Source organism: Stigmatopora nigra, chromosome 9 (genome assembly GCF_051989575.1).
Source record: "Stigmatopora nigra isolate UIUO_SnigA chromosome 9, RoL_Snig_1.1, whole genome shotgun sequence".
Taxonomy (NCBI): domain Eukaryota; kingdom Metazoa; phylum Chordata; class Actinopteri; order Syngnathiformes; family Syngnathidae; genus Stigmatopora; species Stigmatopora nigra.
The window spans coordinates 12690319-12703421 of record NC_135516.1 but is presented as its reverse complement, the minus strand read 5'-3'; the positions used below and the strand labels follow the sequence as shown (position 1 = coordinate 12703421).

At 42.7% G+C, this 13103-nt stretch overlaps 4 protein-coding genes across 4 annotated transcripts; 3 read left to right on the top strand and 1 right to left on the bottom strand.

The window, feature by feature from the left end:
• The first annotated feature begins 175 nt into the window (after positions 1-175).
• On the top strand, positions 176-5709 carry ssx2ipa (synovial sarcoma, X breakpoint 2 interacting protein a). Its single transcript, XM_077724320.1, has 14 exons — positions 176-411; positions 1243-1432; positions 1570-1727; positions 2135-2338; positions 2398-2508; positions 2574-2709; positions 3266-3341; positions 3426-3600; positions 3690-3834; positions 3964-4091; positions 4181-4354; positions 4429-4546; positions 5012-5174; positions 5268-5709. The coding sequence occupies exons 2-14, from the start codon at positions 1390-1392 to the stop codon at positions 5416-5418; spliced, it is 1782 nt and encodes a 593-aa protein (XP_077580446.1). The 5' UTR covers positions 176-411; positions 1243-1389; the 3' UTR covers positions 5419-5709.
• Positions 5710-5862: 153 nt separating this feature from the next.
• Positions 5863-7317, top strand: LOC144201570 (guanine nucleotide-binding protein G(I)/G(S)/G(O) subunit gamma-5-like). Its single transcript, XM_077724303.1, has 3 exons — positions 5863-6032; positions 6807-6951; positions 7023-7317. The coding sequence occupies exons 1-2, from the start codon at positions 5952-5954 to the stop codon at positions 6930-6932; spliced, it is 207 nt and encodes a 68-aa protein (XP_077580429.1). The 5' UTR covers positions 5863-5951; the 3' UTR covers positions 6933-6951; positions 7023-7317.
• A 412-nt stretch (positions 7318-7729) lies between these two features.
• LOC144201759 (olfactory receptor 5F1-like) lies at positions 7730-8809 on the bottom strand. The gene has a single exon (XM_077724520.1). The coding sequence runs from the start codon at positions 8807-8809 to the stop codon at positions 7730-7732; it is 1080 nt and encodes a 359-aa protein (XP_077580646.1).
• Positions 8810-10990: 2181 nt separating this feature from the next.
• Positions 10991-12393, top strand: fuz (fuzzy planar cell polarity protein). The gene has a single exon (XM_077724317.1). The coding sequence runs from the start codon at positions 11052-11054 to the stop codon at positions 12306-12308; it is 1257 nt and encodes a 418-aa protein (XP_077580443.1). The 5' UTR covers positions 10991-11051; the 3' UTR covers positions 12309-12393.
• Positions 12394-13103: the final 710 nt, after the last annotated feature.

Sequence of the window (13103 nt, the reverse complement as noted above, 5' to 3'; positions counted from 1 at the left end):
TTAATACATTTGGGATGGTTTTACCACAGAATCCGGAGATTCCTACATGGAATATGTTGATGTATTTGCTGTAAAATCATATGTGGTTTTATTACTTTTCTCTCTGACGTATTATGTTGCACCTGATAGCTTTCTCATTTACATAATCATTCTAACCAATCAGCGACTGGCGCACTCGTCGCACGGCAACCAATCCTCCAATAACATTCGTGTATGGCTCGGGGCTATCTGTCTCGGCACTTGAAAAATATCACAAGTGCAGCTGCTTATCTTCACTTTCGCCAGAGACAATTTTGACGTGTTGTTGAAGTTTAACGAACAAACTCGCCTTTTCCTTCTTTTTTTTGTTTACTACAGTGTCAAGACACCTACTCCATTCCATTTGTTTGAACTTTTTACACCGCAGCAGAGGTAAGCCCGGTTCCGAAACATTGTTCCATACCTTAAATATGAGTAGGAAACTATTAATTATTACGTGTCAACGTGTACGTATTTTATTGTTGAATTTACATTGGCCAACTTGTGGTTGGAAAGTATGTCTTTCCTCTTGTGTCATTTCGCGTCGTGTGAATTGGAAAACTTTCAAAATATATTCAATATATTCGACGTTAGTATTTTCACCAGGTGAGGCTAGCTAGCTGTGTTGCGTTTATGGTTGATGGGAAGTGTCACTGAAACCGTGGAGCATATTTTAATTTTACCCTCTTTTTACTTTTTTATGCGTTCACATTCTTTACGGTTTAATAACCACATCTCAACAAAATTATTCGTTTAGTTTTGAAAAAAAATGAAATATATTTGAGCGCTAGATAAAATAAGTATTCCGCATCTCCGAGTTGTCCCTGAATGCGTCACTCTGGCAGCTTGTGAGTTATTTTGTAAAAAAAATAGAGTTGATAGCTGTTTCAACATGTTTTGAGGCAGCCTAAGGGGATCAAAGTTCAACAAAATAAAACAAAAAAACACTAATCTTCGTTGTTCTTAAATATTAGGACAAAAAAACGACATTTTTATCCTCGCTCTGGTCACTCTATGGGCTCGTATGCATCATATTTGACCAAAATATAAAATTGTAGATTAAAATGTAAGACAATTACAAGAATATAAACGTTATAGAAAATAGATAGATTCCCTCTGTGATCATAACCCCCTCTAATTTCAGTGATGACTTTAAAACCCCAATCCCACCCTGTTTTGTGTCTGCCTGCTCTTTAAACTAACATGGATTATACTTCCGCCCAGATTATCCATTGGCACTCCATTTTATGGCTGCACGTTCCAGAGAGTCCATCCAGAGTTTTTTTTTTTTTTTATCCACAGGCTGCCCTCTAATCCTCGGAAGCTGATAATTCATGACCCGCTATCCTAACATCCTCATGAGTTAGTGATATGGGAGAGTGGTGGACAACCATGCCAACAGACTCAGCCATGGGTAAATTCCCTCCTCTTTTTGCCTTCTTTTTAATTGTAGAATGACCTACATTTTGTTCTCTCGATTTAGAACGGCAGCCTATTTATTATAATAGAATGCCCCAGATTTAATAACTCATTTGGGATTGATTCCATTAGGAAACGACGACCTCTCCTGTACGTCACTCTCGGCGATTTCTCCATCGAGGAACAACACTTTTGCATCCGTGCTACCTTCATTCAGAAACTCCTGTAATCTGGCCAGGATTTTTTGCACAGATGACAATGTCCCAGGGTGCATCGCATATATCAACCAGGTATTTTTACAAGCTATATTTCTAGAAGGGTTAGCTAATTGGCTACCTGAATAACTTAAATTGGTGTATTTTAGGGTTTGTGATGGACATTAAAAAGGAATTTTGTTCGTCTTGCAATACAATATGGCCGACACGGTCATTTATTTCAAAATAGAGAAAATGTTTTTTTTTCTTCAGATTTTCGGCGGCTTATACGAGGGAAATTGTCAAATTCAACGATTTTAAGGCCATTTTAAGAGTACGGCTTATACGCAGAGCTGGCTAATATGCAAAAAAAATACAGTATATTTGATGGAATCGAGCCACGATGTTGTTAATCTGTGAAGTGGCAAGATATTACTGAGGAGATCATTATTGACCCTCAAAAAATGACCAAACTTTTCCCTCCTCTCAACACACCCTGACAGGAGCTCTCCTTTCTGGGTTTGTCGCCTTTCATGGAGACGACCTCAGCAGTCGGTGGGCTGAATGCGGCCCCGGCTCTAAACGGCGCCTTTGAGATCCTGCAGATCCACAAACGCACCATGACCGCATTCGAAGAGCTCGAGCGAGATCATCTCAAGAAATCTAGCTCTTTGGATCACCTGCAGACCAGTAATTCAAGACTCCGGGTAAGGCTTTTCAGCCCATATGTGTGTTTCTACTCGCTAAAATGGCTGCTTCTTCACAGGATCAGCTCGAGCTATCCATACGGGAGAAATTGGGCCTCCATGAGACGGAGAGACAGCTACAACTCAAAATCAAGACTCTTCAAAGCTGCCTGAAGACAGAAAAGGAAGAGGTTTGGAGATATACCCGGCCAGTTGGCGTCACGCTTATTAATATTGAAGAATATTGCCAGCGCAGGTTCAAAAGCTGCAGAGTATGGTGGCCAGCCGTGCGTCGCAGTACAGCCACGACGCCAAGAGGAAGGAGAGAGAGTCGGCCAAGCTCAAGGAACGTCTCAGCCAGCTTCTGGTGGACAGAAAAGAAAAAAGACTTGGTAAGGAAAGGACATTATTTTGTTGGCTTTTAGGCCACATGAAAGGCTTAAGCACTCATCCTTGAAATTCTATGGGAATATATATTGTATAGGAATCTGATCCAATACCCAAGAAATGTATTAAGTAGGGGAAAAAGTACTTTTTTTGTCCACCCAATTAATATTGAGCTTTTGAAAACATTATAATCATATCAAAAGGTGATTGCAATCAAGCAAATTAAACATAAATCCCTTTTTTTTAGTTGTGCAGGATGAAAATATGCCATAGGATGTATTTTACATAAATAAACTTGGTCACCAATGGCATAAATTGAGCTTTTTATTGGGCATTTTTTTTTTTTTACTTTTTTATTCAATGGTGTAATCATATTTGATCATTTTGCGTAGAATTTGTTTTTCTAACAAACAACATTTTGATCAGAAACATCCCTATATTTTTCCCCTCTTTTATGGTGCTTTTTTTTTTTTTTACCCCTACAGCTTATAGTCCACAAAATACTGCATCCTCTTCTTGGCTGCTTTCTGCTCTTTAACTTTTTTTTTCTTCCCACATCAGCTATCGAAATGCTAAATTGCCTTGGACGAGCCGACGGTAAAAGAAGCCACTGGAAGACCACCAAAGTCACAGCCAGGTATGGCCGCCTATTTTTTTACCCTTACCGTAGAAGTCTGTCATAACATAACGTATAAACCATATAAACATTTACATGTTGCAGCCACGAAGGGCAGATGTACAAGTCCATGCTCCGCGACTACGAAGCTAGCCGTCAGTCGCTAATGGAGGAGAATGCCGAGTTGAAGAAGGTCCTACAGCAGATGAAAAAAGAAATGATTCACATCCTGAGTCCGTGTCAAGCACCCCGTCGAGGCCCTGACATAAGCCAAGAGATGGTAAATGCATGATGGTTCCAGAACTTTTTGCCTAACTTGAATATTTCGTAAGTAGAGCAGTACTTTATATGTAAATTCTGTAATTTTAGTTGGATTCCGACGGGGAGAAGACAGCCGACTCTAGCGGGGAAATCCTGGACTTGTCATGTGACCAAGCAAGGGAGCAACTTACCAACTGCATTCGCCAGCAATGGAGGAAACTTAAGAGCCACATGGAGAAGATGGACCATCAAAGTATGCTCCGCCTTGTAAAAAAAAACATTTGCACTCGTCACACTGTATTTTCTGGTGAAGACTTGACATGGCTAATGTGCGAGAAAATATGGTAAGTGCCTCAAACACCATTTTTTTTTAAAATCCAAGTTCAAAATCGAACTGAGTCCAATCGCGAGGTGATCCCGCGGGAAACCCACGAAGATGAGATGGAGAAGATGAGGCGCGAAGTGCAACAGTGCAAAGAGTTCATTCACGCCCAGCAGCAACTCCTACAGGTCAGTGTCGAAAAATAATAATATTAAAAACCTCACTGTTTATCCTCCATTTCAATAGCATATCTTCCTAAAATATTTCCCTTTGACAGCAACAACTAGAGGAGTCATTTGACCACGAGACGGCCGAGCTCCTCAATGGCGGCTACACCTTGGAGGAGAAAGAGCGCCTCAAAGAGGAGTGGAGGCTCTTTGAGGAGCAGAAGCGAAACTTTGAGCGGGAGAGGAAGTACTTTACCGAGGCGGCCATTCGCCTGGGTCGAGAGGCAAGCCTTTTCTTCCCCCCCTTTTTACCCAAAGACATGTTTTTTCAGCCATCTTTGAATTTCTTCTCTTGCAGAAGAAGGTCTTTGAGGAGGACCGCGCCTCTTGGCTGAAAAGTCAGTTCTTGAACATGACGCCCTTCACCGACCGTAGTCGATGCTCCTCCACGGATGGTTTCGGCGCTTTATCCATCAGTGAGTCTTTCAATCTGGGGCAGAGATGGGCAAACTATGGCCCGTGGGCCATAGACAGCCCGTTAAGCTTTTTATTCCGGTCCATCGACGTTGTCCAAATGGTTTTTTTTTTCCTTCCAAGATGGCGCCGTCACGCAGAAACCAGTGGCAGTAGCTCTGTCCACTCTTCTTTTGTTTTTTGGTGTTTTACAGCCCCTTTATCTTTTTTAAATGACATTTTAATATTTCTTAATACATTCCTTTTGACTTTGTACTTTATACTTTTGACTTGAATGATGAGTGATGAGTATGTTAATACTTTAGTCCTTTTTTTCTGTTCATGTTTCATATGTACTGTTAACGGATGCACTTTTTTCTATGTATCCTATCTTGCGATGACCCCGCCCATCTGTCACATTTTTAAAGTCAAAAGTTTGCTCAGACCTGGTATAACTGAATGCAATAAGCTTATTCATTGTATTTCAGGAAGCGAGCCAGAGAGAAGAACGCCATCTTCCAAAAGCCAGACGTCCAAATCCTCAAGCTGCACACCGTTCTCCACTCCTAAAGCCTCTTGGCCGCCCAGAGACGCGCCGCCGCCTTCCACCGCTGAACTTTATCGGACACTCCGCCTTATTCCAGATTGCAGGTAGGCTCACATTTATTGATGACCTGCAAAAATCCACATGGGAGAGCCGAACTATTTCCACATGCTCTAATAAGACATTTAACACCGTTTCAGTTCTCCCGGGTTTTTAAATCGAGGACAACGGCGAGAGTGCGGCAGCATCGCCAGTGACATCAGAGACGCGCACGTCGTGGCTAAAAATCCAGTCCACGGCGAACACTTGAGTATATTTTCTCTCAGGGATGTTGACGATGTTCTAAATTGACTTTTTTTTATTTAATCTGAGAGAAGAAACCTTTATTTTTTATTGATCAGTTGTCAAATGGACAAAAATGCACTTGAAAAAAAATCATCAGCACCAGGAAAGTTAAGACCGAATTTTTACCGAGTATCTATCTATATGATACTTTTTTGTGCTTAAATTTACATGTTATTTTGTTTGAATGTTTACAAAGTATGTACAAGAATGTACAATAATTTATTGAGTCACTTTTAATTGTACTTTTGTCACTATAGGCCGGTTTAGGAGTAAATAAACATTTTTTTCTAGCAAAAACTGAATTTACTTTTACAAGTATAGAATATAAATGATCAAATTTTGGGTAATAATCTTCAATGGGGATTTTAAGTAGTTGGTTATTTTTTTTTTAGCACCTCTAGCGTTCATAATGCGCGTTGCAGTCCATAGGCCAACCCGGAAGTGGTCATCACTTTGGTACCGTTCGTTTCCTCCATCCAAAAGCCAGCAAGAAGAAGCGGACACTCACAGCCTTGAAGTTCCTGAAAAGCCCTGCGATAATGTCGAGTTCCAACAACCTAGTAGCCATGAAAAAGGTCGTTCACCAGCTCCGCTTTGAAGCGAGCATCAACAGAGTAAAGGTAAGAGATGATACTTGATTCGTTTCTTGGGCCGCACTAGCGTCCACCGTTTATTATAGTGAGTTAGCGTTAGCATTAGCTTTGAGTCTACCGGTACTATACTGGGCGTTGCTGTGATCAAATCAAGGGGAAGTTTAGGTGTTAACTCCTTAAATGTTCACTTAAAATAGTCCGTTAGCAATGTTTAGTTATATTTGATGTAGCTTAGTTAATGTGGATTTCAATGAATATAAGTGAGTCGAGCTAATTCGTCGTAAAATTGCCATTTTTTCCGGTGTTATCATCAAATTAGGCTTCAAAGGTTGATAATAAAACAATTTCTGTTTTCTTTAAATAGTCTTGTTTCCGAACAAAAGCGGCCTTTTAGGAGGCCCGTTATGAGGAATTGTGGGTATTTTTTGTCCTTTAAAATTGTATAGGCTTTTAAACGGCATTTGTTAAAGAATTTCATAATCATGAATTGAATACATGTATTGTCATTAAACAAGTACATTGAGATTTAAAACTACCAAAATAGCCATAAAAAAATAATTCTAAAAAAACCTGATGGGGTCACATTAACTTTAAAAATTTGACAAATGAGCTGGGTCAGCACAAGATATGATACATATAAAAAAGTGCATCCGTTAACAGTAAATATGAAACATCAACAGAAAAAAAAGGACTCAAGTATTAACATACTCATCACTCATCATTCAAGTAAAAAGTATAAAGACATTGTCTGGCTAATTAAACTCTTAAAAGACAAGTCTTTTTGTGGGGTGGGGGTCCAAGGTGTCCCAAGCAGCTGCAGACCTCCAGCAGTTTTGCATGCAGAACGCCATGCAGGACCCCCTGCTCACCGGCGTGTCATCCAGCACCAACCCATTCCGACCGCAGAAGGTCTGCTCCTTTTTGTGAACCCCCCCGCGCACCGTCGGTGAGTTTGCACCCGGACCCACGTCGTCGTTCGAATCCCTCATCTGATCCCTGACGCGTTCCCCCCCGCAGGCCTTCGTTTTGATGCTACGGGGGATAACGCCACGCCAAGCCATTAACACTGCCAAGGGGGAGGGACGGAGGGGGCGTGGCCTGGTGCTGAAGTGTGTATTATACATTGGAACCATGTCAGAAGTCAAGCATCTATTTTCAGCCAAGGCAGAAGACAAAAGGAAGCCATTTTATTTTTCATGGCACTGTGTGATTTTTAATTAATCGTGCCTTTTTCTATTGTTCTATTTTAAGTCATCGCTCTTCTGGACTTTTTTGTATTGAATTAATTAAAAAATGTCTTTGTTATTCCAAATTCATGTTGACTGTTTTTACTGTCGATGGAACAAAGTGCAAAATTAGTAGTAGTTGCATTAGTACGGTAATCCCTTGAATATCATGGTTGATATAAAGACCAAACATGGCCGTAAAAATTGAAAAACAGCAAAGTAGGATTTTTTTCCTCCATACCATATTAGTATTTTTTTTAAACTATAAATGGCACCGGTCAAAGAATATACAATGAAGAGAAGTCTTATTTTTTATTCAATCAGAACCCAAATACAAGCATACGTTAAAGTAACAATAGTAAATTGCATAATAACGGGCTGAATAGGCATCTGTTAATCTCTAACTATAGCCTAAAAAAAAAAAAACAATCTCCGCACTTGAGTTCTTAGCACAAACAATGCGATTTATAATCCGGAAAATACGTCACCCGCTTAAATCTAAAATCCGCCCGTCTTCTTTCTCCCTTGAAAAAAACCCACTATCTTCTTCCGGATGTGCGTCAGCTGCAACCCGTAGATAAGCGGGTTTAACATGGGTGGAAAAACTAAAAACTCCACTGTCATAAAATTATGAAGATGCACGTTCAAGTCGGCCCCGCCCACTCGCATGTACACCAAATCTGCCAACTCGCTGGCGGCGTAAACCAGCAAACAGGCCACGTGTGGCGTACACGTTTGCCTGAAGCGCTTCCACATTTGCGGGGACGCCGTGCACATTTTAATCAGGCGGGCGTAGGAATACAAAATCAGGAAGAAAATCCCTAAGAAGAAGCTGATGTTGACCGCCGCGATTATGCCGTGAGCCCTCGCCGGCGTGCATGTCAGCTTGGACAGCACCAAGTTGACGCAATAGAGGCGTTCCACGTGGGAGCCACATAACTTTTTACCCACTAGCGACATGCTATTGGAGAACATGCAGAGAAGAGGCAAAGACCAAGAGGCCAAGACCAGTAGGGACACGGTCCGCCTACTCATGAAGGCTTGGTAGGCCAGAGGTCGACACAAGGCCACGTAGCGGTCAAACGCCATCAAGCCCAGGATGGAAAAGTCGCAGGCCGACGAACCGTGGATGACGTAACCCTGAAGCATGCAGCCCGCCGGCGAGATGACGTGCGGAGACAGAAGGTCGGACAGGAGTTTGGGGTAGAAACCCGCCGAGCCCCACACGGCGTTGGCGCACAGGTTGCAGAGGAATACGTACATGGGCTTGTGGAGCTTACGGTCGCCCACCACTAGGAGGATCAGAGTCAGGTTGTTGCTGAGGATGGTCACATAGCAAAGTAGAACTAGTAGGAAAATGACAACCCTGTGGCTTAGTGGGAAGTTCAAACCAGAGAGGCTCAGGGTTGTGATTGAAGAGGTGGTGGAGGAGGAGGTGTTTTCCATGGTGTCGGGCGGGCGGGCGAGACAGCTAGCCAGGGAACGTCCGTCCGCCCCGCTCCCGACGACCGCCACCGGGGGCAGGCAGCTTCTTAAAAAGGATTCTACAGACTCAAGTGGGTGAGCTTTGGGACCCATCAGGGCCAATCCAAGCGTTTCGTTGCTCAAATGATGTTGGGTGGATTCGCCCCGAGGGAGGCGGAGCCGCCGGGATACAGTTTGGGGTGGAAAATGGGTGACGTGGGGTTGATTCCCAACCGGGGGCCTACGATGGATGGATGGATGGATGGATGGATGGGCATTGGTGGCAAAATGGTGGACCAGACATAGAAATTTTGTATTTGAATTTAGGCTCAATTCAAATGGAGAGAGAATATTTACTGTTATTCTTATTTTAAAATAAATCCACCAAAATTTATATTTTGTTTTCTGTAAGGCTTTTATAAAAATTGAATCATACATATAAATATTTCCTTTTTTATGTTCATCTTAGTAAATAATAATAAAGAAATAGACGTTATTAATCCCCCAAAATACTTTGGCAGTTTGTTTTTAGTAAAAAAAAAGCGACTTTAAAATTGAATATTGAATCTAGATGAAAGGTGAATTAAATACATTTAGGTTGTTCCCTACTAAAAAAAATGTTAACCCCTAACCCTGAAAAAATCTTAATTAAATAAATAAGGAAAACAGAATATTTATGTATATAATCTTTATTTACACTTAAAAATACACCAAATTTAGGCCTGATTTCCATCTGGGACATCTCTAGTTTTATTCCCTGTCATTTCACATTTGAATAACTCAAAAAAGATATACATGTATATTTATTTATTAGAGATAAGTGACAGTCACCCTCTTAAAAAAAACATCATTTTTCAATAGCTATCCTGTTTGGGATCCCCATCCATTAAAAAAAAAGTTTATGGTCAACAGGTCATTAGTGCTATCGTCCCTTGTGCATAATTACTAACATGGCGCTCTCGTGAGGCGCACTTTAAAATCACAAACATGTTTTTCTGTCCGGCAAATTAGGGGAAACAAAATGACGCAACGATAAAAACAAACTAATGGCTCAGAAGGGAGGACAGCAGTTTTGTTTACCCTATTTTTTGCTGTGTTTTGTTCCGTTTTATTTGGTCACACTCTTCTATTGAGTTTTAACATACAATTAAAATGTTCCTCCAGTATATTAGTTTCATTTTAATGAATGAATTGGGATAAAAGAGTCAATCTATTTTGACTGGAAAGTGATTTTACGGAAATGTATTGGATAATCTAGCTATAAATTAACGTCAGTGAAAGAGTTCAGAGCTACAAACAATATTTTTTCTATGTATATCGAGAGAAAAATAATTAAATCAATTCGGGATTTCGCTTCTTACGCGTTTTCTTTTATTATCTTCATCTTTGTCACTTGATTTAATAGTAAATCAAACTATGGAATGTCTGAAACCGTCGATTCACACTTTTGCCACACGAGGGCAACAATACGGCCACTGAGCGTTTTCATAGTAGAAGAAGAAGCATTGCAGGACGAAGAAGACGGATGCCATCCTTCCCAATGTGAACGAAGACGCACTCAGTGGAAGGTTTTAACGAGTGCCCGAATTGCGGTCCGCCGATTGGCGTTCGCTGAAGGGCAGCCGTGTGGCAAGGAGTGTACCGCTAAAGGCTGCTTTTGGTTCGGCCAAAATGAAACGCTCCCCCCCGACACCGGTTGAAGAAATGAATCATGGGGCCGCGTTGCTGTGGAAACGACGGTAACACGTTTCCCTTCACCCACCCGGCATGTGCATCCATCCCCTTTAGTGGAGGCAGAAAGTCCCCCTTTGCTGCATGTTAGCATTAGTTGGCTGTCAATGCTAGTAGCAACCGATGCTAATGTCTGGCCCCCCCACGTGTTCTTGTAGCGTGACTGTTATATTCTACTTTGCGGCATTAAAAGCGTATCTATGTTTTTACTTTAGTAATTGAATTGAATGCGTTTATTGTCATTATACAAGTATAATGAGATTTAAAACTTCACCACAGTGCACAAATAACAACAAACAAATAAATAATGATAAATAAATAAGAGATTAGTCCAGGTTTAACATGATATTTCAGGGTGGGTCTGTCCATCTCATATGCCTGACCGAAATTCGTTAAAATATTCACAACTTAAATATACTACTACACATTTTTTAATATATCTAATTTTGTTGTTTGTAGCTCTTACCTCTTACACTACCATTCATTTATAGTCAGATAGTTATAATATCAATTTCCATTGTATAAACGGTATGTTATACTTTGCGGCATGAAAATCTGTATTTCGTGAATTAGGAGCGAGGTATTTACTTTAAAACACTCAGACAGCGATTAGCGTCAGCTTAGCATGACGCATCAGGACGCGTCCGTCCAGCTCGTGTGCCTGACCGCCAGTAGCGGGGTCCCCCTATTCACTAGAGGGGGCTCCAGGCAGCTCCCCTTTTCCATCATCGGCTCCCTCAATGGCGTCCACATGTTCGGCAGCGGACAAGGCGTTGCCTTATCCGGCTGCGAGAGCCACAACGGCGGCAGCGTGGCGTGGCGCCTTTTCCAGGACAGCGTCATGCTCATGGCGGTGAGCGCCGGCGGAGGGAAGCGCTTTCGCCTCCGGCGCCTCCTGGAGAACGTGTGGGGATGCATGGTGATGGTGCTCGGCCAGGACGAGCTCACCAACGCCAGGAACGTGGAGCGCCTCAAGAGAGACCTACGTTCATGTTTCGGACTCATCGACGAGCTCCTGGAGGAGGAGCGGCGGCCTGGCGTGTTGGGCCACCTCACGCACTGTGCCGACTGCCTGTTGCCCCCTGACCCGGCCCCCCTCAACGAGGCCTTACGGGGTTTTGCCCAAGCCGCAGAGAGCGAGTTTGGCTGCCTGCTGATTGGCGGACGGTTGGCCGCCGCCACGGAGATGTGGTGGCGCTTAGCCCCGCAGGAAATAGTCCTGCTCTCGGCCCTGATCCGAGTCCTTTCCGACTCGGCCGCCGCTTCCTGCGACTGCCCCGTCTTCCTCCCTCGGGGTAGCCCCACCGTGGCCCACCGCCTCCTCCGCTTCCGGCTACTCCCTGGAATCGAGGTGTGCGTGCTATGCGGACCCACGCCGTCCCTCCACGATGCCGAGACCGGCCTCTTAGGCCGCTTCTGGTCGCCCCTGGCGGATTCGTTGAGGGGTTGCCTCACCGCGGGAGAACGCCGACTCCCTCCGTCCGTCTCCCTTCGTCCCGACGTGTTAGCCTTCCTCTTGGTCAACCGCGAAAACCGCCGCTCCGTCTCCGGCGCTCGGCCCGGAGGTGACGCGACCTCGCCGTCCGGGACGCGGCGCTGGGAGCTTCTCAAACATTTCTACATTTTCTGCGTGACGCGCTACTTCAAGCGCGATGGACCCGAGGCGGACCAGGAAGAGGGAGACGCGGAGGACTTTGTCCATGGATTTTCCTCCCACCAGCCGATTCAGTGCTATCTAGTCTCCGATGAGTGCAAAAGTTTTGCCATCCAGACGCCGGAGCATCAACTTTTTCTCCTGGCGCCGCTCACGGCGCCCACGTTTGCCCTCGGCAGCATCGGAACGCAAACTCTAGAGAGTATTACTACTGCTACCGGTTTCTGATTAGAGCACACTAACAGTTTGTCGTAGTTGAGTAATTCCCGGAATGGGTGAAAAAACGCAATAGCTATCAATGTGGGCTGTTATTTGGACTATTATTTAACTCCCTAAGGTAGACAGACACTCCCCCTAGTGGCCGGTTATATATTCTCCAATTGTGACCCTCATTTTTTTCCCCATTTCATGTTTTTTTTTTTTTTACTGTTCCTCCATGATCACGTTTTAGCGGATCCTGGCCACCGTGTGGCGAATCCGCGATATAGCGAGGTATTACTGTATATTTTTATAAACACCGTGCATCTCATTTTTAAAAATAAGTTATCAGCAAGTGGATTAAGTTACAAGAGCTCACTTAGTATTTGTGAGGCATGTTTTTTATTTTTATTTCGTCCTTGCATTGCTTTAAGAATTCATTTCTTAGTTTTCCGTATTCATTTCATTGACTTATAAAGTACTGCAGTTTTGAAATTATGAGGTGACTGCTACTGTTATTATTTATTCCACACTTGAATTAAATTTTTAACGGACGCACTAATTGCTTGTTTTTGTTGCAGGTTGTTTTAAAATTTACAAATGCAGTTTCTAAAAAGATCTACGGACTGATATAATACTACACAAAGTAAAAGTACACTACATAAACATAAAATTCTTATGTCATAATATTACGATAGAAGTCTAATGTATTGGAATTAAGGGTAATAATTGAAAATACGAGGTACGTCATTTTTAATTTATTTGTATTAACGATATTCAGGATCATTATCACCAACCATTAAAAACCCACAGATACAAATTAAA